Genomic DNA, 24,428 nt, shown 5'->3' on the forward strand with positions numbered 1-24,428 from the left:
CTGAGTGCTCCCCTCCTGGCCTAACACGAGGGTCACTCACTGTGGCATACTCATGATGGTTGCTGTCCCACGAAACTGCGGCGTCATGTTTCCTTTCTGGGAGTTTATGTCTTGTAGTGTGGCATGATGGGATTTTGTTCCCCATATGCATTAATAAATGCAATGTCAAGTGTACTGAGTCATAAGGGAATGTCTCTGTTACATACTTAAACTTGGTTCCCTGTGACGAAGGGAACGAGACTTTGTGAAGGCTAGCCACACTTCAAGACTCAGAGTTCTTGAGGTACGAGTGATGGGCTCCTTGTTCTCAGTCAGAAATTCTGCTATTATAGCAGACAGCTTCGCGCCAAACAGGCAGGGCTCAAACACCATAGCCAATATTAGAATATTGGCGTCATTGTAGAGAGGTTTCAACTAGGTCGTGTAAGAAGGCACTCCCCATATGCATTAATAAATGCAATGTCTCATACCGTTCGTCTCAGGGAAACGAGGTTACGCATGTAACCGAGACTATTTGTTTATTTAGAGACCAGCACTTACGCTTTAACCCTGAAAGTTCGACACTGTCAAATGTTGATCTTTAGAAGCATACCTAAGTGAGAATAAAATACTTAAAGGAATAGTTCACCCAAAAATGAAACTTTGAAGCTCCAAAATGCACATAACTGCAGCATTAAAGTAATCAATATGACTCCATTAAATCTATATCTTCATAATATGATATGATAGGTCTGGGTGAGAAACTGCTGTAACTAATGAGCATAGAGAGCCATGTCTGTTTCTTACACTTTGGCGCCCCCTGTTGTGTGATTAGAATAAAGCATCTAAATCATGTACACAGTTTATTTTATTCTTATTCTCAGGATAATTCTGCAACATTCTTTCTGATAAATTGCAAACATGCAACAATACATGGGGGCTTAAATACAATTGTTTGCTTCAGAAGCAAACTATGGTACATTTAATTCTTGTTATTCTTTTGTGTAAATTTACAGCAAAGAAAGATTTAAGCAAATGACACCACGAGTTTTCATCAGATGATTTTTGCAAATATTAAAAGAAGTGTAATCGTAGAGAAATTTTCAGTTAGTGAAGTGGCTTATTTTTTATGCAAATAACACAGAGTGGTGGTTTTCTTTCTTTTTTGTCACTGGAAGAGTGGAAGAGGGTAATGTGCAGATTTCCTCATACTGCTAAAACTCCTATTCACTCTTTTTGAGTTGTGTTTGTGTAAATTCCTTTGCTTAATAGTGATTAAGTTCTGTGTAATTTTTTCTTCCTCTCATTTAGCTGCCCCTCCTCCTCACTCCCAAACTCTCTCTTTCTGTCCTCTGCCTCTGTTAAACAGGATGCTGCTTCTCCGTTTACTGCGGCAACAGCTGAGGTCTGCTTCCTGAGTTTTCTTCCGACCTCAGAGAGTTACAGGGCAGAAAGGAAGTTTGTGTGTGATTGTGCGAAGGCAAAAGGGATTGTGTAGTGTACATTTGTGAGAACGAGGAAAAGAAAGGAGGTTAAGAGAGAGAATGAGAGAGCATGGAATGCTGTGATGTCGCCACCTAAGTCATAACACAAAGGCAAGAAGGACACACAAGCACTCTCTCTCCCACTTAGTAAAGTCTGCCGTGGAGCGTCCGCACCCAGCTGTGAGTACATCTTACTTCAGACAGTCTTTTTTTTTTTTTTTTTTTTTTTTCTTCTTTCCAACTTTCCTTCTCCTTTCCACCCTATCTCTCTTTGCATTTCTAGTTCCTGTTCAAGACATTTAATGCAGTTTATTAAATATGTAGGGAGTCAGACATCCTCTGCTGTGTCTCACAGTTACTATTGTTGTGGCAGTTGTAACTTTTTTTTAGCACTCAGTCTCTGTGTGTGTTGTGATCTCAGACTCTCTCTGCTGTAAATGGAGCTGTCGCTCTCTTGAAGAGGTCACGCCAAGCTAGATCAGTTGTGTCTAAAATGAGACAATGTTAAAACAGAGAAGTGTCTTGTGGGATTCTGAAAAGAGGGGGAGCTGCTGAAAACAAAAGCAACTCCATTTCCAAGGAATCCCTCCACTCAGGCCTGAGAAACTATGACCATGTTTACACACACATTATTTTCTTATTTAGGTCCATATTATGGTTAAGCCTTTATTCTTGTATCCATGGTAATTAGCATATTCTAAATAAACTAAGAGATGCATGTTCTTTTTTGCTGTTCTCTTGTGGTAATACTGGGAGTGCTGCTTACTCTTGCCATTTATTTAAATTCAGTTTTGATTTATTTTCAACTCATCACTGACTTTTCTCAACTGCCTGAATGAAATATCACCCAGAATTACATTCAAATGGACTTATGCAAATATAAATGAATATTTTTTTTCTATCGCAGTGGATGTTCAGAGTATGGGAAAAGATAGAGCAAGCTAACAAACTATAAATGTGAGCAGATTGTTACCAGATGTTTTAACGTATTATTTCTCCTGAAAGCATGTCCAGTTTATGGAGGCTGATCAGTGATGAGAGCGTGTGTGTGGTGAAGGCACGTCACAGCAGCGGGTTTGAGGACCAGTCCGGGCTTCATCATTGTTACCATCATCACCATCCTTGCTTTTACAGACCATTGCTGAACCTTAGGATATATAAAGGACCACCACACACACGACCATGCTGCAGCAGATCTTGAAGGACATGTACATCGACCCGGATGTGTTGGACGCTCTGAACGAAAAGCAGAAGAAGACCCTCTTCCTAAAGATGCGTGAGGAGCAGGTGCGACGCTGGAAGGAGCGAGAGGAGAAGCTGGAGAGGGAGCCATTCAATCCCAAACCAAAGACAGGTAGGCCTCTGGTTTTTCTGACTCTAAATCTAGTGCAGTTTGGTGGGGAATAATGTACAGTGTGTGTGTAATATATATATATATATATATATATATATATATATATATATATATATATATACTGTGTGTGTGTGTGTGTATATATATATATATATATATATATATATATATATATATATATATATATACTGTATATATTATTATTACTATTGTGGATATAGTGAATTATTATGATTTCTGAGTTTGCAAGAAACCATGCAAAGTGTAGTATTTAACCAGTGCTAAAATATTCATCTTGTATCTATTACTATCATTTGTAGTACAAGAGCATATTGTTGAGATTTATTAATATAAGAGCATATTGTAGAGGGACAATCTCCTTGAAGTGAAATTTCTTGTTCAAGGGCACCATGGTGATAGGGCCACTCTTCAGCAGTTCACAAGATTATTCATCACCCGCCTAAGGTTTGCATGTAGGGCCTTTTGATTACTAGTACAGATCTGGTACCACTGTGCGATCACAGCTCTGTGCAAGTTTGTTATTGCTTTTCTTTGCTGGCTTTAACTGACTTAATATGGTCAGGAACTTAGTGTGGCACATGACTCAGCCAGGATGAAATGGCTGAGCTGATAGAAATCAGTTCAGCACTGGTGCGTACAATGTGTTACTGCAGGTTTCATGGAGAACATCTTGTGACGCTACAGTAGGTTCCCAGAGATGGACACTGATGTTTGAATGCTGAAAAATTCTCTGGAACACAGGAGTAAATATGTCTGGCCCATGTGTGTGTGTGTGTACAGATGATATGAGAGCAAGTCTATCACATCTACCTCACTGACCAGAAACCGAGAGTTTACAGTCTTTTGTTTCATTACGAGAGCAAGGGGAAGTCAAGCCCAGAGACTCTCCGCTCCATCCTTCCCTAACTTTTAATGGGATGCTAATGGACAGTTCACATGCCCAGTGAACGTTCAGCTCAGCCTGACAGTGCAATATTGGAAACGGCTAATCAAAAACTGTGTACACACATTCATGTCAGTAAAACGTTTTATTTATTTATTTTTTTTTCTGAATTTCACCTCTTCTTCCCACTCATGCGTCACTGATATGAGACTTCCGTGGGAGGCCAACTGTTTAAAACAGCTGAGATATGGGAGGAATGCATCTGAGAGAAAGAGGGTATCTGTTAAACCGCAAAATAGCTGTGAAAAAGCATAGAGGAGAATGAAAAATTAAACTTTGCAGTATGTTGTTGAGCTAAAGTAACACCCATGTATTCATTTAAACTGGTTAGATGTACAAAGGGCTCATGGAATCTGGCATGTCAGCATTGTTACTGGAGCCAAAACTTTCATGGAAACCTCTGCAATAGTAAGTCAACTAAAAAAAGCATAAATGACAGATTTTCTTTATCATCCACTTAAATAGGGCTAGATAAGCAAACAAGGGAAAATAAAATAATTTACTCACCCTCATCTTCCTCCAAACACATATGACATTTTTTCTTCTTCTGTGCAACACAAAAGGAGATGTTAGGCAGAATGTTCACTCTCTCAGTCACTATTCACTTTCAATGAATGGAAAAAGATGTGAACTACCGGTAACTAATATTCTGCTTTTAATTTTCTCCTTTTGTGTACCTGTACCATAGAAGAAGAAAAAAACCTACAGGTTTGGAACAACATGAGGCTGAGTGAATTATGACATAATTTGTGTGAACTATCCCTTTAAATATGGCAGAGGCTATTTACACTAAGTATAAATAGCAACCAAAAGCATGTTGCTCTAAGTGTAAATAATTCTTCTGCCAAAAAAAAAAAAACATGGTTACTACAATATTACTATAGTAAAACCATGGTTAATTTTACCCGTATCAAACCGTTCAGCATCTTGTGAAGAAACTAAAGTTGAAATTGGGCTTTTTCTTTAGAGTTAAGTCCTGTCTTTCTTCTGAAGCAAGGAGGAGATTGGTAGTTTCTTCTTTCATGTCAGTGTTGGATTGTTGTGATATTATTTATATGCAAGCACCTAAGCATTGTTTACAGGCATTGGATTCTGTTTATCATGGAGCATTAAGGTTTATTACTAATTCAAAAGCCCTTACCCATCATTGTTCACTGTACTCTCGGGTTGGATGGCCCGTGTTGTCATCACGTGGACTTAAGTACTGGTACCTATTTATATATAAAATTATTTCGGGTTTGCTTCCCTCGTATTTACAGCAGTATATTGTTCAAAAAGGTGTAAAGAATTATGGTCTTCGTTCACAAGATTATTATCTTTTAAATATCCAGAAAGTCCATACAAATATGGGTAATAGGGCGTTTAGTTATGCTGCTCCATTTGATTGGAACCAGTTACAAGATAAATGATGTTTTAAAGAGTTGGTCTATCTTAATTGATTTGGTTTCGGATTTACCTGATTGTAATTGTTTTAAGTGATATGTGTACATTTTGTATATGTAATTAATGTATTTGTTTTATGTTTAAATGTTTTTTGTTTTAACTAAGTGTGCTGCCTGTCTTGGCCAGGACCCTCTTGTAAAAGAGATTTTAAATCTCAAGAGTTTTTATTTCCTGGTTAAATAAAGGTAAAATAAATAAATAAATAAAAATACTCCCTGACCTTCACAGTGACCAAAATAACTGTAAGGAAATCAACCTTTATATAAATTTGTATGTATTATTATTAGTAGTATAAAAGGGAGAGTTCACCCCAAAACGAAAATTCTCTTATCATTTACTCACCCTCACGCCATCCCAGATGTGTATGACTTTCTTTCTTCTGCAGAACTCAAATTAAGCTTTTTAGAAGAATATTTCAGCTCTCTAGGTCCATACAATGTAAGTGAATGGTGATCAGAACTCAGAAGGTCTAAAAAGGACATTAAGTCAGCATAAAGGTAATCCATACTACTCCAATGGTTAAATCCATGTCTTTTAGGAGTGGGTGAGAAACAGATCAATATTTAAGTTTTTACTGTAAATCTACACTTTCATTTTCACATTCAGCCACCTACTGGTTGTGGCTGGTCGAAGGTGGAGATTTATAGTAAAAAGAGACTTAAATACTGATCTGTTTCTCACCCACACCTATCAAATTATTTCAGAAGATATGGATTTAACCACTGGAAGTCGTATGGATTACTTTTATTCTGCCTTTATGTCTTTTTCTGACCTTCTGAGTTCTTGTCACTATTTACTTGCATTGTATGGTCCTACAGAGCTGAAATGTTCTTCTAAAAATCTTCATTTGTGTTCTGCAGAAGAAAAAAATTCATAAACGTGTGATTGCACGAGGGTGAGTAAATGATGAGAGAATTTTCATTTTTGGGTGAACTATCCCTTTAAAGGAAATATGAAGAGTTGAGACAGGAAACAGGATGGGGAAAAGTGGGGCAAAGGGGGGAACCAAACCTGGGTCGTCCGTACAGGAAAAATACATCTACATTTCAGCGTCATTACACACTACGCCACTGAAGCGACACTTGGGAAACTGTTTTTTTTTTTTCTTTTTTCTTTTTTCTGTGTTTCCACTAGACTATTTGAGTGCAAATAGCCACGCTGTGTGGCAGGTGCTATTTACACCTAGTGCAAATAGTCACTCCGTTTAAATATCCATTCGATGAATTCAATCTTTTTAAAACAGAAGTGAACCAGTAAATATGTAGAGACCGCTGAAACTTTAATTTGACCTGACATGTGCCTAACTCCAGGAGGAAGTCTTCATTGTCCAATAACAAAGCAGTTATTATCAAGTGCCAGAGTTACAGACCTCAGAGGAGAACAGTGAGTGCTCTATCTCACTGAGACAATTGGAGCTGTTCTTGCAGGTCAATGGCTTCCCCAAGATAATAATACTGATACAACATCCTGAAGCATATAGACATTATTCAAGGACACTGTCTCTGTTTAAAGCCTGTTTAATAGACCATGAAGCCCATTATTATGTAGACAATAGTTAAAAATTATACAATAAAAGTTCTTTAAGATTCAAGGTTCTTTATTGTCAAGAGTACAATACAATAGTATACAATAAATAAAACAATAAAATGAGTATCTGAGGACATCCTGACCCTTACATTTGGGTGAATTGGCTACGCTAGGCAGAGGAAACCGTTCTGTTACTGACCTAGTTTTTAGTACAAGACGGGAAATGTCAGCCAGGCCAAGTTCCATTCCCTCAAACAGATGACTGCCAGCAAAGCAGGAAATATGCAAGAAACACAGGCACTCAAAACACACTGGGGAGGAAGAGACCGGGAGAAAGCTGGAGAAAGATTATGCTATAGATTTGAATATCAACAGTTGATGATGTACCTTTGTGTTTGTTGTTTGATCGTGTGGTTTTGATTTGTTGCAACTTTTGTTAAATTTTATGTGGATTGTTACATGTTATAATTGTTGTTTGATTATGGTGGCACATTTGATTATGGAGAGATACAAAATAAAGTATGATTATCATAAGTTAAGGCTACAGAGGTGAACCAGTCGGAGAGAAAAAAACAATAGAAAACAGATCTTTTCATTTAGATGCCTTAGCTTGTATGTTCAGTTAAGTAAATAGACACATTTTTACATCCAGTGATGTAGCATATCAGATGTAGCATTTTAACTATTAAGAGGTTTTATTCTCATGCTCTATAGATATGTCCCATTTGTTTAAAAATGCTATTACTTTTTGTTGTCATCACATCCTGTAAGGCCTAATCTGGATTATAAATTTGAGTAAAAACTTTGAGTCCCTTTCAAGGCAAGTCAGTCCACTCGGCCATCTTTGAAACGCTCCCATGGAGCTATTTCCATGGATACAAGTGCCATAAAAGTGCAGCTCCTATCTTCTTGAAAAGGGAAAGACCAAAATCTCCAAAACGGGTGGTCAAGATTACGATCAAAGAACATATTTCAAATCAGCAGTAAAATCTGAAATAAATGGTTACATGTACAGGCAATGTAATAATAAATATATACAAAGATATGTACTGATAAGATTAGTCCCAGTGTTAGCCTAGCCCAAAGTCATTGGGTCACTTGCAGGAATCATGAGTAAGGGGTTTTACCGTATGTGTCAGCAGTGCCTGCAGCTGTAACACTGTACGTGTTGTGTGTTCTCTGATTGCTAGCTTATTGTTGTTTTTTGTAGAATTATTTGCATTAAATTGATTCCCGATTTGTGTGTGCTACACAATAGAAATGAGGGAGACAGAAAAAGAGAGGTGTGTGAAATAGAGTAAGGCTAAACCTAACCCTATTTTCCCTATTTGTAATAAAAATAATTTAATTTATCAATACCATATGTGTGATTTATTTACTATTAATTTAATTTATGTTTTTAAATAACTTGCTGGTCAGGTTTCTGTGCCTAAGTTGAAATGTGATATGTGTAATGAAACATATATTTATCAATTACTAAAATGTCTTTAGTTGTTAGCTGTTTTAGCCAGTTTGGTATGACATGTTTGTTTTGTCCTGACTGGGATCACGAGTGTTTCAGACAGGCTGTTAAACTGGAATACTGTACTTTTAGTACAAGGTCTGCAAGAAGAACCAGTTCATCATGTAAAGGGTTTTCTTCATTAGCTGTGAATCTTTTCTCTCTCTTACACAAGTAATCTTACCTCAAAAGGAGCCTTCGCTTGTGTCATGGAATTCAGTGTTACTGAATGATAATTTTCTCTTGCACTTTTGATCAAATTAATACATTTTTCCATGTCTGTATGAAATCATATTTAGAATGCATCACTTCAAAAGTATTTATTTTTCAACCAGGGGCGTAGACACGATTTGATGTTTGGATGGAACTCCAAAACATGGATGGGCCTATAGGCAAATTTAACTTTAAAAAGGGTAAACCTATAAAAGTACCTCTTAAAGGTAATTAATTGCCATTTTGCAAAAGATTAGGGCCCACATAATACATTTCTATGTTTTTTCTGAAATAAAACTTTTAAATTTTACACCTTGTAGAAATCATAAAAATAACATTGGAAAGTTAGGAACATTTCCCTCGAGGTCAGCTACTTTTTTGTTGTTGTTGTTTTTCTTTTTTTTATATAATAATATATATATTTGGAATGCCCAATTCCCAATGCGCTCTAAGTCCTCGTGGTGGTATAGTGATTCGCCTCAATCCGGGTGGCGGAGGACGAATCTCAGTTGCCTCTGCGTCTGAGACCGTCAATCCGTGCATCTTATCACGTGGCTTATTGAGTGTGTTACCGCGGAGACGTAGCGTGTGTGGAGGCTTCACGCTATTCTCCGTGGCATCCACACACAACTCACCACTCACCCCACCGAGAGCGAGAACCACACATTATAGCGACCACGAGGAGGTTACCCCATGTGACTCTACCCTCCCTAGCAACCAGGCCAATTTGGTTGCTTGGGAGACCTGGCTGGAGTCACCCGGCACACCCTGGATTCGAACTCACGACTCCAGGGGCGGTAGTACCCAGGCCCCAGGTCAGCTACCTTTCTAATATAAATGCTGCCTTGTCACTTTTAGATAATGATTGTGAGTTGGGAGGTGTGTTTAACTTTATGCAGCGCTGCGCAGACCAATCAGCGCCGGACTTGAAAGCAGCGCATGTCGGTCAGAAATTGTGTCCGACTTGAGACAGCGCTACCACCGCCTCACTATGACTTAAACCATCAAAGTACCGTAAAAACTCTCACGACTCTGTGATGTTTATATCGTTATGTTATGTTTATCATAGTAATATCATGTTTATTCATAAAAAAACAATACAAATGATTAAAAAAAATACTGACTCCTTTTTTGGTATTAAAATAATATAAGATTTTATTGGTGTTTTTCTTGTAAATGCAGCAGGCACTTTATTAAGCAGCACATAACTTTTTCAAATGAATAATGTTTCTGGTTGTCATATGTAAAATTCAAACCTCTGTCTATATGAATTCCACTTTGTCTGCAATAAAGAAAACAAACATCACGTGATCTGCTGTGACTGATGTAGGTTCTGCATGCGACAGGAAGCACAAAAGTGTCCAGCTTGACAGCTCTCTTTTCAACTCCTCCCTCGACTACAACTGGCAAATCTCACCAATTGGTAAAGCAAGGCGTAGCTCAAATCGAACACACCTGAAGTCACATATTCTCATTTGCAGGGGCCCCCTTTTTAATATTTTTCATAAAAATGTGCCAACTCACTCGTTGCTCTTCTCCCCATCCTCTTAAATGTTTTTCTCCTCCAGGATACGAAAACCTTTTTGGGGTTAAAATTGGCTTTAAAGTGATGTTTGATGTTATACTAAATTGTACACTGTGAGTAGGTGGGTAAGAGTGCCACGTCTAGCTTCTGACTTCCTACCATATCCCTTCTGAAAAGACCAGCTGATGAATTTTCATGCTGCTCCAGGCTGGTTAATGCTGGTTTAGTGCTTAAGATTTTCACCACCAAAGCTCGGCTGCTGAAGCTGATCATTTAAGGAAGTCTTGTTGGTTAAGCTAGTTAAGAAGCCTGATAGGGACATGCATACCAGCATCCAGAATTCCCCCAACCCACTCAAAGTCTCTCATTTTCTCTTTCTTTGTAGCTCGTAGAAAGAGTGTGAGCTGGCTGCTGGGACGAGACGGAGATGTGCAGGTCAATGTCATCGGTGAGGTGGATGAACTCAAATGCTCCAAGATCATCTATTCAGGGTTTGGAGAGAGAAAAACACCCAGCGTCCTCAACATTTCATAGTATGGACACAGTTTCAGTTCGAACACTGATAAAAACACTAAGTATTAGAGCAATATGTCTCTTTTAAAGAGCTCGCAATGCTGCAAAATATTATTACCATCCAAACACCCTTAAAACAAGAGAAGCAAAATTGTTTTGCTGTGAAGGGTGTTCATTCATTCATTCTGTTAAGACTGATTATGTTTTTGCATGTCTTGACATGTCTTCTAGCAACCAGCCCGGCACTTTGAAAAGCAACTTGGCAAACCGAACATCAGCAGAACCTGTACGATCAGGGAGAGAAAATCTTCCACCCAAAGTGCATTCAGGAGTCCAGCTGAACTTAAAGGTGTGTTTTACATGCACACCTTCACATCTGCTCAACTCTTAAATTGGTGCCACTGCGTTTTCAGGTGTGTGTGGGTGTTTGTGTGTAGGTAGGTGACCTTCCGGTTGCCGCCATTAATCTCGGACACAGCCGAGGGGCAGTGAGACAAACTTTCTCCACAGGGAGAGTCATCGTTCAACAGCCAAATAAATCACTACTTCCATCTCTCCCTCTTCCTGCACCTTCCTTTCCTCTTTCCTCCCTTTCTCATTCCCTTCTGCTCCATTATTGCTTTTCATCCTTTCAAAAAACCTCTCAGTTCTAACCCACATCTCCATCTTTCAGACACAACAACTCTCATTGCTCGGTTCTTTATGGCTCAATCTCTCTGCTCATGTATCAATATGTCTGTTTGCATGTGGTCAGTTGGCGTCAACTGGGTTCTATTCCAACAGACACTCCGGGTCCAGCCTTTGCACAACTAAGGCGCCCAAACTTTCAATAGGAAATGTGCACTTGTAAAGTAATTTTGTGGGGTTTTTAAAATTGTAACAGTTTTAAATGTGTTGCAAAGGTCAGAGATGTCTATCTAGCAGGTGTTTACATAGAAAACAATTGATAAACAGCGCAGATGGATCCAAGATTGCATTCTGTGTGAATGGCCCCTAATGCAGTCTAAGCAGGCAGTGATGTTTTCCTTAATTAGTGTGTTTGTGTATCATGGAACTCAGTCTCTCAGTGTGTGTGTGTGTGTGTGTGTGTGTGTGTGTGTGTGTGTGTGTGTTCTCTATCCAGGGTCCACACTTAAGTGCAAGGAGAAGATCTTGTCACCTTCTCTTAATTGTTATGCTTTGGTGGGGGGGTAGAATCATGCTAGGGTTTCCATGGCAACACCGTGCAGTGAGTGCACTCCAGGGAGGAAATGTGCTAGTCAGTAGCACCACACTATGATTCTCCACTGGCTAAACATAAATGTCTGTCCCTCTACTTCTTCACATGTGACTCACTGCTGCCAATTAGTGATGGACCACATGAGAGTCACACAAATACCAGCACAAATCCATTTGAGGGCCCTCACATTTTGCCTGTCAAGTAGTCAGGATTATTACATAAAGCTTTGTCATAGTTAAAACCGTAAAAGAGTTGCCATTTGTCAGAGGGAGTGAACAGTTTGTGTCCCCAGTCTGAAATCTTACTTTTGTTTTCACAGGAGAACAATGACAAAGACTTAAGGACTGTGGTGCCTCCACAGGTGTGTATTGGTATTTCAGCAAACATGATGTTAAGCAATGAAAGAGAATTGTCTCACAACAGGTTACCTTTTAAACTGATGTAAAATCTGTTTCATATGTAAAAATGTTTCAATGCTTAGGTGCCAGTGAATGAAGAAAAGCTGTCATTAACTGTAGAAAATGTAAGTACCATGTTTTGTAATAGGCTTACTGTAAGATGAGGTGTTTTCAAAGCCATGGTTCAAAAGTCAAAAATAGTGTTTGATGTGACTAAATACCTGATAACATTATATTACACTAAAAAAGTAATTTTTAAGGGTCCGATCAGATAAAAAAAAAAAAAAAGATTTTTAAGTTAACTGCACAGTTTTTATTTTATTCAGTGTACCATGGTAACACCAAGATAGTCTGCTATTTATGTATTATGGTAATGAATATGGTAATGGTGTATATATAAAAAATACTATGGTATTTCCTTCTGATGCCATTACTGACAATGGTTTTTCCTCTGTACTTTTTTGTAAGGTGTTTCTACAATTAACCCTTACATTCTGTTCGTTACTGGTGCATTCTCTTAGTGTTTGGCATGAAAATTACATGAAATTACAACTATAACCAGTAGATGGCTGCAGAGGTCTACTCATTTGTTGTAGCAAACTGATTTTTTTTTTTTATTGATTTTTTTTAGATCTTATGGCAAGTTATGCATTTGGATATATATTTAGACATTATCAAAGATATTTGTTTTTATTTAAAAAAAAATAAATTTGGGGGGTGTTTTGAAATGTCAGTTTTTGCAATGATGTCACATTATGATTACTGACAATGGTGTTGCAAAGAGAAGACTTAAGAGTAAGATTTTTGTTACCTATCATTTATTTCAAACATTCCAATTCAATAACTCAAAGTAAATTAATAAAATATGTGAATTAAACCAACAGCAATAAACAGAAATGAACAGGAATTAACAGTGATAATTCATTTTGTGCACAAACATAAGACTTAGAATAAACATTTTGCAATGGCGAACAGCTCCCACCCCTAAGTGTAAATTTTGTCACAGTGGAAAAGGTCAACTGTCTCAAACTCAGCCTTTGATCTGTGTGTGTGTGTGTGTGTGTGTGCTGTCTGACTGTCTGACTGTCTGTCTGTCTGTCTGTCTGTGTGTGCGTGCGCGTGCGTGTGTGTGGGTGGGTTTGGGTGGTTTACGAGGACATTTGTTTAAGTTACAAACAAGGGTATTATGCTATAAATGTGGTTTATGAGGACATTTCTAGTGTCCCCATAATTCAAATTGCTTAAAAAACATACTAATGCATGCATGTGTTTTATGCATTGTGTCCTGCATTTTATTTGACAAGTTCTATAAAAAATGCTCTCTTTTATAGTCTTCCCTTTTCATTCCTGTGTTTGTGAGTGTGTGAACATGTGCTTTCCGCATTGTAGTTGTGTTTTAGTATCACCCCTTCATTTCTCTGTGTGTGTGTTCTGCATTGTGGATGAGTTATTGATTTTATTTGACAAATAAATAAAAAAAAATTATCTGTTTTATAGTTTCACCCATTCATTTCCTATGTGGGGTCCAATTTGAGTTTTTTTTGTCACACCACCAGAATGAGATGAAGGAAACCATGTTTTTTAAAGAAGCAAAGTTCAAAAGGGGTCATTTTTGACCCCAACACTACATAAGGGTTAATAGTATTTAAGAACATATATGTGGAGTCAATAGCTATTTACAGTAAAACAAGGTCAATAATGCTAAAAAGAGCTAAAATCTCTCTAACAACTAATTAAATGCCCCAATAAGTTCCTTTTGACCAAACAATCATGCTTAAATTATTCAAGCGCAAGGCTTATGGGTATTCCCCACAACCTCGGTTCTGTACTTGATTGTTTGAGTTAGTAGTACTTAAAATCTTAATTTTATGGATTTGCAAGCTAAAGTTCAAGGAACTCACGATTATTAATTTACTTAATGAACTCTAAGTTAAAATTGATACTTTGTGTTGTATGCATTAATAAAATTAAGTAAAGCTAGAAATGTTATAAATATGTACATTTCTGTAATGTTGCAAATGCAATGGACCCCAATGCTACAGGTAACCTATTGCATTTGACAGTTAAACAGTTCTGGAATGGTAAAAAAAGTAAAAGTTTTTTGTGTCTATACATATGTTTTTTCATGTAATAAGAAATCCATTTCATCTCTTGGATTGAAGAGGGTATATAACCTTAGAGCTTTGGTAATGAATCGACACTGTTCACAATTTCAAGTCATTTTTCATAGTCACAGGCTCATTGGACTGATGTTACATGCAATTTGACCACAGAGAGCTCATTTACTCCAGAGGCTGCTGGAAAGTCCCAGGATCTAACAGCCGCTGTTCATTGACTCCACTGCCATTAACACTGAGCATATCAGCAGATTAACATGATTTGCCTCCCTCTCTCTCTGTGTTTCTTTTATATTTCTATGTTCTGCATTTGCACCATCATCGATCCCGCTAATAGGAACGCTAAAAATGGGTCACTCTGCCATGACTCTTCCACTTGTCTACACTGACAGCAACACAACAACATTCTAATTTTGCATCCCATACTTGCAGTGTAGACTTGGTGCCAGAGTAATGGAATGGCCTTCTCAGATTGCCAGTGGACTCTCTTGGCACTCTGCTCCGAGAGAAGAAGGGTGTTGGAGGTCGGAGCAGCTGTCCTTGTGCTCTCATCTTGAGATCTTCTTACCCTCAGCTGTCACTTGTTTGTGTGCATAAATGTAAAACTACGATGTTGTTTTGACAAAATATCTGTGTTGTCCAAGTGTACAATTGTCTCTGTGCGGTATGTAAAAATGTGTTTCAATTACAGTTGAGTCCAAAAGTTTGAGACCAATAGTAAAAATGCTTCTATTTTGCATTTTTTTTGTTTAATAAAATTTTTGTTTCTTATAAATTATATTACAAGCATAACATTTTCAGTGAAAGTTTCAGTGGAAAACCTGTTGATCCATGTTAACCCAGTGTGATTTGTGAATGTTCCAAAGAGCATCTTGTGTGCCTCAATGGAAGAAAGGAAATCTCACCTTTTGTACAAAGGAGATAACATGTTCATTGATGCAATTTGCTTATTTGATTACTGACCAAGAAATAGTGCAGCACCTTAAATATTTCTTCTTAATTTTGTGTCATAGCTGTTCTGTTTTAAATCTTTCAAAATCCTAGAACTTTCCAGATTTAAATTAGATTTTGAATTCCAGGTTTTCAATGTGATCTCAAACTTTTAGACCCAACTGTATGATAGGGGAAAGGTTCCGGCAACAGCTTGTTTAAAATGCTGACCGGGGGGCTCTGCAGAAGGAGAGAATGGAGCATTGCTCTCAATGTGTGGCCTGTGTGTCACAGATCGTGCGGACAGACAGGGTGTGTGTGATCTGCAGGAGAACCTGAGAGAGCCCAGGGGCTGATTTAGGCCCCAGAGTTCTTTAAGAGCAGATGGTTGATGAAGTTGATCAGGGAATTAAAACGGGCGAGACTGCACACCTGTCAGTCACAGATGGATGGGATTGTGGGACCATCCCATGGGGTCTGGGCAGGGACCTCTCTTTCCCTCCTTTTTTCCATTGCTCTTGGTTTTCATCTCTCTTTTTCTCTTTCTCATACACACTTTCTCTCCCTCAATTCCCACAAGCCCCTAGGCAGAGCAAGTCCTTGCACAACACACATTTCTATTCCATCTCTCTTATTACGTGTAAATGTGTAAACACGATCCGTGTTTGTTACTGTCAAAGCGTGCAACATCTGCTGTTTTTCTCTGGCTGAAGCTCCAGAGGGTTTTTAATACATTTATTTAGGTTTAGAGACCTATACTGCCCGACAAAGGCAAAATGCAGTAACTATGCCAACACTTAAACCAAGAAAAGGTTACTTGGTTTTAGTGTGGCTTTTATAGTTACTGCAATTTTCAAACTCTTTTTTTTGGGGGGGGTTCTGATTTTAGTTAAAGGGATAGTTCACCCTAAAATTAAAATTCTCTTTTAATTTTTTCACCCTCATGACATCCCAGATATGTATAAAAAAAAAAATTCTGCTGAACACAAAGATTTTTACAAGAATATTTCAGCTCTGTAGGTCCTCACAATGCAAGCAAATGAGTACCAAAATATTCAAGCTCTAAAAAGCACATAAAGGCAGCATAAAAGTAATCCATACGACTCTAGTGGTTTAATCCATGTTTTCTGAAGCGATATGATAGGTGTAGGTGAGAAACAGATCAATATTTACAGTGTGTCCTTTTTTACTATTAAGTCACCTCCCTGCCCAGTAGGTGTTGATATGCACCAGGAATGCAAATCACCAAGACCAAAAGAAGAAGAAAGTGGAGATTTATATGTATTACTTTATTTGTTGCTTTTATACTGCCTTTATGTGCATTTGGGAGCTTCAAAACTTTGGTACCCATGCACTTGCATTGTATGGACCTACAGAGCTGAGATATTCTTCTAAAAATCTTCATTTGAGTTCATCAGATTAAAGAAAGTCATATACATCTGGGGTGGCATGAGGGTTAGTAAATAATGAGAATTAGAATTTTTGGGTGAACTATCCCTTTAAGGGCTCTTGTCAGATCTGGATGAATTTCTCAATAAGAACAGAGGTTTGGAAAACTTTCTAGTAATTATTACGGTGAAAATGTGAAAATGTCCCATAGGGACATTTGTCAACGTCCTCTCACTTTCAACTGCTTTTATTTTCAGCAAATTTAACATGTGTAAATATTTGTATGAACATAAAAAGATTCAACAACTAAGACATAAACTGAACAAGTTTCACAGATATGTGACTAACAGAAATGGAATAATGTGTCCCTGAACGAGGGGGGGGGGGGGGTCAAAATCAAAAGTAACAGTCAGTATCTGGTGTGGCCACCAGCTGCATTAAGTACTGCAGTGCGTCTCCTCCTCATGGACTGCATCAGATTTGCCAGTTCTTGTTGTGAGATGTTACCCCACTCTTCCACCAAGGCACTTGCGATGTTGTTGCTGGTGATGTCTGGTAAGGACCTGCCTTACAACAGGCCTACAAGCCCTCAGTCCAACCTCTCTCAGCCTATTGTGGACAATTTGAGCACTGATTGAGGGATTGTGCATTCCTGGTGTAACTCGGGCAGTTGTTGTTGCCATCCTGTACCTGTCCCGCAGGTGTGATATTCGGATGTACCGATCCTGTGCAGGTGTTGTTACATGTGGTCTGCCACTGTGAGGATGATCAGCTGTCCTTCCTGTCTCCCTGTAGCGCTGTCTTAGGCGTCTCACAGTACGGGCATTGCAATTTATTGCCCTGGCCACATCTGCAGTCCTCATGCCTCCATGCAGCATGCTTAAGGCACGTTCACGCAGATGAGCAGAGACCCTGGGCATCTTTCTTTTGGTGTTTTTCAGTGTCAGTAGAAAGGTCGCTTTAGTGTCCTAAGTTTTTATAACTGTGACCTTAATTGCCTACCGTCTGTAAGCTGTTAGTGTCTTAACGACCGTTCCACAGGTAAATGCGTAAATACTGCTCATGACATGTGGGACAAAGCGCACTGATATATTGCTGCATTGATTTAAAAATATACACTTAAAAACTGATGTCATAAGAGCCCAGTTACAGAATTACCCTGAAACTGACCATCACATTTCACAGAAAAGCCGTGCTGCCCTAAGTTGGAGCTTCAATTTTAATCTTGAAATATTCGCTTGTCTTGTTAAATGAAGGCATTGCATGACGGAACTATTCTTTTTCACTGTGCGGAGCGAAGAATGTGATTGTGTCACTTTGTTTGAAGAGCTTGATGCTGCAGCAGTGATAGACTCGGCTTGAGTGGCATGTCGTAAAAGTCCCATTCAATAACCTCTCAATAAATTACACATTAACTAAAATTAAACCCAGTAATGTAACGACAGGAATGGTGCCCATTGTAAAGAAGTTTATTATAAATGTACTTGAGTGAGAGTAAAAAGTACCCACTTTTTATACCTACTCTAAAAGTAAATTTGTTTCCAAACAATTACTCAAGTAAATGTAAAGGAGTAAATGTAGCGCATTACTACCCACCTCTGACTATAAATAACATACTGTTAGTTTCAGAACTCAAAACTTCCCATTCACTGCAAAAAGAGCATTTGTTGATATTGAGCTGCCAAAACGACTCATTGTCTATTTAGATATTTGCATCTGACCGCATTCACAACAACACATCAAAGCCTACTTTACTTTATCACTTCTGTAGCCCGCCCAGTAGAGGTGAGCAGAGAGATGGTAAGGAAAGAGCAGGTCAGTCAAGAGCAGAGAGCCAATCACAGCAGTGGGTGTTTACCATCAAGTCTTAAAGGAGAAGCAGCACCAAAACCTAGCATTTCTAATAGAGGGTCAGAATGAGGGTGGAAAATGATCATGTTTTACAAATATATGACTGTTTTTTTGTGCAAAAAACTTGACTAACATAAGTGAACCTCAAAGGACATTAAAATAATAAAAAGGCATGTCATGACCCCTTTAATAGAACTGCAACTTGTGTTTTTTAAAATAAAGAGTAATTTTATTTTATTTTTTTATTTTATTTTATTTTTTTGTGGTAATCCACATTATGCCACAAATGTGGTCGACTGAGTTTAACTTGTATTGAAACCAGAACATTCATTTGGCATTTCAGTCAGGTTGATACTTAATGACTTTTCCTAATCTTACAAGAACTGATTACATGCATAACATAACATTTTAATTTAATAACACACTGCAAACATCATCCAGGAGAAATGTTATATTACTTACGTTAGATATAAAACTTAAAATAATGCAATTAATTTTCACATGATACAATTCTTGACTGGTGTACACAATATAGAAAGTCAGAGGAACATATTAAAAGAAAGTGAATAGAAATGTAGAGGTTCATTTACCATTATTATTTTTGCATTTATCATTTTAGGTTTCCGGAACCCCAAACATAAAGACTGTGTAGCCGACCTCAACAGAACATGAGGGCTGCATACGAGATGGTTTTAGGACAATTTAAATAGTAAACCCAACTTTGATTTATTTCTTGTCTATGGCAGGTATCCCATCATCAGCCTCAAGAGTCCACAGAGAAGGCTGAGTCAGGATGGTCAGAAGATGACTCAGCACTCTTGTCCTCAATTTGCTATCAGCCCCGCATGAGATCTTTCCTCCAGACACACTCGGCTCTCAGGAGCCCTGCCCATATAGACACAGAGGAAAGGATGACCAATCAGTTGCCTGATACATCCAGATTCCATCCCCAAGACACCCCCAAACCACAGATCAACAGAGGTAAGAGTCTGGTGTTTACATAGCCCTCCTATCTCTGTGTGTCTATATGTGTGATTGTGTGTTGGACTTTCTCTCACAGCTTCTAAATAATAATGAACACTACAGTTGTTGTTTTTTCCTAAACGGAATGTCTAATTCCTTTGAATGAATTTATGTTCATCTTCTAATCTGAGCATCAGTTTGGTTTAATTTTAACCCCCTCTCCATTTATTATATCTTGGAAACATCTACTACTTTTAAGCATTCGTTCTTAACACTCTCCTAGTGGTGTGACCTGCCTCATCAGATGTTATGACTCACTCTTAAAGCTGAACTTGCGCCATCTAGTGTGTATTATTAGGCATTACACAATATTCATCTCAATAATTTGTGTTTATGCTCTCTGCTGGACATAACATTGAAGTGCAGCATATAAACACCATTAACACTAATGTTATTTAATTAAACATTCATTATTAATAATCATCCAGGTTATGTTAAATCATTTTCTTTGTCTCTAACTAGACTTTTTTTTACAATGCATGAGTGTTAATATGGCTTTAGAAGATTTTTTAAATTAATTTTTTTATGTAGTGTGTGTATCTCATTTGATGAAGTATCTATCTATTTTCCCAAAACTTTCAATCCTGATTGGATTTCCAGAAAACAGATTCAGGTATATGCTGTATACACCTGAAAATGTGCTGTGTGTGTATAACAGGGACCATGTGTGCATGTCAATTTGTTTGAGCGTTTAACATTGTAGGTGTGGTTGAGAGCCTGTAAGTCATGGGAGAGAGTGTGTGTGTGTGTGTGTGAGTAGCGTGTATGTTCATCCTGGCATGTGCGTTAAAGCAACAGCTTCCCACAGCTGCTTGCTCTGTCTCTGCAAGCATGCACGTGTGCATTAGTGTGTGGGTTTGTGTGCCTGTGTGTGTGTGTCCCTTCTCTTCACCTTCAGAGGGAAGGACACACATTCCAGCGCTGCTTCCCGACTCTGGCCCTGGGCGACGCTCGGCCGGAGCTAATAAGTGACAGGGCCCCCGGCCTCCTCTCCCCTTCGCCACCTCCCCCTGGCAGCCATGACCCCGGCTCAGTGCACAGACATGCCGCTCCGGAATTCTGCCCTCTGCCCCAATTCTAACCCCCCTCCAAAATCACTCTCAGAGGTGGGGGCATTTAAAGAGATAGCGTGCTTTTCTCTGGCGCTGGACTGTCAGTGTGGCTCAGCTCCTCTGTTTACATATGATGAATGGGAATAGAAACTGTCCCGTATACACCATATCAAAAATGAAATGTCAGCACACCGTTGCTCCCAAAGAGATTTTTAATGGATCTTAGTCAGAGTAGTGCCATATTTAATTTTTGATGTGAATGAAAACGAGGCTGTGAGGGATAGACTTACAGTCTCTTCAGTGTGTTGCACTGTTGATTAAATTGGTGTTGATCGTTCAGCTGATGAAATGCTGAAAACTACATCTTTCCAAAGAATTTCAGTAGACAAAAAAACTCCAGAAAAACTAGTTGTGAAAATTAGATGTGATCTATGACATTTATACAGCTTTATCCATTGTACAAATTGTTAATCTATCCCTCAAAGCCTCATTTTCATCCATGTAAAATTCATTATCGCATCCACCCTGACTAAGGTCCTCAAAGACCCAAGCTTAGAGATTAATGATGTATTTTCTTTTTTCTCTTTTGAACATGTTTTTAGGAAACTGCTATACTCTAAATACATTATCTAGGTCATTCATACACATACAGATCAGTTATTGACAGGCAAATGGGGAGACTGAGGCGGTTCAATGAGATCAGGTATTTACAGGCTTTGTCACAAGTGATTGCACGGTGAAGCCTGTGGGGGCAGTTTTGGCCAGCCTGGACAGAGAGTTTGGTTTCAGCCATGCTTTGAGGGGGTGCTGTGAGAACGTAGTGGCAGCTCTGTGAGAGAGGCTCAGGTTCCAGAGTGTTGGAGAGAGAGGTCGAATTCTGGTGGAGAATTTGCAAAGGTTATGGGAGAATGGAAAACAGCAAACACCATAGGCGAGTGATGGTGGGGGGGTGAGGCATCATCGTTACAGTGGTGTCAGCTAATGGCACAGAGTGCATGTATGAACACACAGTCACGGACACACACGCAAACACATATGTGTTGTGTTTGTGGGACGCAGAATGGGCTACTAGTGGGGCGTGGAAAATGCGGTGGAACAAACAGTTTTAGATCATGAGTGTGACTCAGGGTGTGTGTGTGTGTGAGTGTGTAAGAGTGCTGTGCATGCATGTGTGTCCGCCTAGGTCGCTGGAGCCTATCCAGGGTTTCCGTGGCGACCACACAACACAGTGAGACAATCAGTGGCAGGCCCACGCAGTACGGCGAGAGGACATTAACACAGGAACTACAGGTCAGGGGCCAGAGGAAGGGAGGGGGAGAGAAAGAAGACGGAAGGAAGAAGAGAATGTAGGACTTGAGGAGTAAGAGTTAATCTCAAGAATCCTGTCAAGAACATGTCCAGGTCACATTTCACCGAAAAAGAAAAAAATGAAGAAAGAAAATCTTCACATTTTCTCCCCAATTCTCATTACTGTATTGCAAAACAGCTCATTCGCATTGCTGTAATGCATATAGTCTTTGTATTAAAGCAATTTCTACCAGGCTGTATTACAGTAAAATAATGACTGAATCTAATGAAACACAGTTGAAAAGTGCAAATTACAAAAATTTGAATTATAAAAAAATAGAAAATAAGAAATGGTAATAAGAATTTTGGGAGAAGTGCCAAGCCAAAATAATGTCACAATGCAAAATATCCTAAATATATAAAAAAATTAATTGTTTTTATAAAAAAAATGAAGCCCATTTGGACCAATAAAATTTGCAATGCAAGATTATTTTCTTGACAATTACGCACCCCCCCCCCCCTTTCTTAGTACCGTAACGCAAAAAAAGATTATTCTCATGACAGTAATAAAAAAAAAAAAAGTTATTTAAATCGTAAAGTATGTATAGATGGTAGTATTTTTGTACTGCCTTTATGCTGACTTAGGTTTAAAAAAATAATTGTATTACATTTATTTGTTGTATTATTAGAAATGAGAATCTAATGAGAATCACCTTTGAGAATAATGGGAAAATAATTTACTTTTAAAGAGTAAAAAATTATAATAATAATAAGTAAAACATACAGACACATTATGTATTTGAGAACTTGGTGGGAAATGCCTAATTGTGAGGAAAATAATATTACTATGCAAAATAGCCTTAAAAGTAGTGGTCCTAAAAATAAACATTTTCTATATTTTCTAATATGACCTGAAGACATGCCCAAATAACGGAAGCCAGAGAGAGCAAGACAAAAAAACTAAACATAAACAAGGTCTTAAAGTGAGGCTGGATCAGATTGGATCAGATGCCCTAAATGTCTGTTTTAAAAAGACTTGTGGCTAAAGCTGATGTTTCGTGGTTCAATACTGGGACATTTCGACTGACAGTCACATGTGGCTTCATGTCTTTGACCAGGGTGTGTGAGCGAGCATGCTTGAGTTTCAGAAGAAAGAGTTTGTGAGGGGGAAAATGTGTGTCATAATTTTTGTGTGTAAAGGAGAAGGGGTATATGTGCTTGAGAGTGAGAGAGTGAACGCACATCTGTGTCCCCTGGGGACGCAGCTAAAAATAAGCAGTTCCTCAAGCCTTCTGGTGTCTGAGCAGCGTCTGTCTGCTCTCCGCCACCATCCCTCCGGCCCTCCTCTCCTCATCTTCCATTCCTCCATCTCTCAATAACACACATACACTATAACCGCACACATATGCGCACACTTACGCACCCATAACCGCGCGTACACTCGCACCAACTACGCCCAGCTGTGTCCCTGCTCTACTTCCTGCACCGAAGACCTCCGGTCTGCAGCTCAGATGAAAGAGCCAGGGACACTGAAAAGGGGTAAAAAGAAAGGAACAGAAGAGTGTGCTCAGAGAAGGACAGAAAACTTCAGGGTAAAGGACAGAATAGAGGTATTGTGTATGAGAGAAACCTTGAAGGTCATCATAACCTGTCTTTGGTGTAAAGCAAGCACAAAGTAATTAGTTACTGTAATCTAATTACTTTTTAGTCAATTACATGTAAAATTCTTGTTATCATATTACAGTTACTTTTAATTGTTACAATTACATCCATTGGGTTACATACAGTGCTTAGGTTTGCATTTCAGTGACAGCTGAATTGTGTGTGCACCCTAACGACTCATTGTGAAGGAAGAAAAGCTGCTGATGAGTTAATGGCTTGCATGTGACAATAGACAAGGAGATACATTATTATTTTTAATTTGTTAAGTGGAAAATAAAACATTTTCTGTGAAAATTGTTTTAATGGTTTTATAAAGTAAGGTAAAATAATTTGTAATGTGATTACTTTTTCAATAAAGTTATGAGTGGCATAATCTGATTACAATTTTAGATAAATAATTAGTAATCTTTAGCAGATTTCTTTTTTTTTTGGGGGGGAGTAACATGCCCAACAGTGGTCACAACAAGTCTTGGAAGTATTTCCTTCTCAGTCTCTCACTCTTGCTCTCTCATTCACAGGAAAAGATTTCCAAATGATGCCCGCCGCTAATCGGGCGTTTTCTGTTGATGTGGGGTCTGAAGTAGCCGAGAAGATCTGTTTGGGACGGGGCCGTGTTGCTCAGCTTATGAAAACATTCAGTGTGTCCAGTGAGTCCCCGTCCTCTCAAGCTCCACCCCGTGCCAACAAACCTCCAATCGCGGAAAAGCCTTGCCACTTGAGGCTCCGCCCCTCACCCTCCCTCAGGTAATCGACAAGGGACCAACCCCTGCACTTCATCCAGGCCCCTTCGGACGCTGCAAGACACCCAACCAGGTGTCTTGTTAATTGGCTCTATTGAGGTGTGGATGCTTAGCTTCTCTCAGGAACTTGAATGCTTTAGTTGCCAAAATAATGCAGCAGGGGAAAGTTTTTTGCAATGTTGTTTGTTGTTTTTTTGTATTTTTTTTTTTTTTTTTGTGGTATGAGGATGTTTGTAAAACTTTCAGAAGGAATGAAA

At 38.7% G+C, this 24,428-nt stretch overlaps 1 protein-coding gene across 1 annotated transcript; it reads left to right on the top strand.

The window, feature by feature from the left end:
• The first annotated feature begins 1,336 nt into the window (after positions 1–1,336).
• On the top strand, positions 1,337–24,428 carry LOC127431261 (uncharacterized). The gene is made up of 8 exons (XM_051681635.1): positions 1,337–1,643; positions 2,469–2,817; positions 10,376–10,523; positions 10,735–10,852; positions 12,042–12,083; positions 12,204–12,245; positions 19,154–19,388; positions 23,950–24,428. Exons 2-8 carry the CDS (start codon positions 2,646–2,648, stop codon positions 24,177–24,179), a joined length of 987 nt encoding a protein of 328 aa, XP_051537595.1. The 5' UTR covers positions 1,337–1,643; positions 2,469–2,645; the 3' UTR covers positions 24,180–24,428.

Source organism: Myxocyprinus asiaticus, chromosome 40 (genome assembly GCF_019703515.2).
Source record: "Myxocyprinus asiaticus isolate MX2 ecotype Aquarium Trade chromosome 40, UBuf_Myxa_2, whole genome shotgun sequence".
In the NCBI taxonomy this organism is placed as follows: Eukaryota; Metazoa; Chordata; class Actinopteri; order Cypriniformes; family Catostomidae; genus Myxocyprinus; species Myxocyprinus asiaticus.

Bases quoted from the DNA above. Each gene is read 5' to 3' on its own strand.
- LOC127431261 (XM_051681635.1), top strand. From the start codon at position 2,646: ATGCTGCAGCAGATCTTGAAGGACATGTACATCGACCCGGATGTGTTG. The intron at 2,818-10,375 runs GTAGGCCTCTGG...CTTTCTTTGTAG, and splicing joins CAATCCCAAACCAAAGACAG to CTCGTAGAAAGAGTGTGAGC. The intron at 12,246-19,153 runs GTAAGTACCATG...TGTCTATGGCAG, and splicing joins TGTCATTAACTGTAGAAAAT to GTATCCCATCATCAGCCTCA.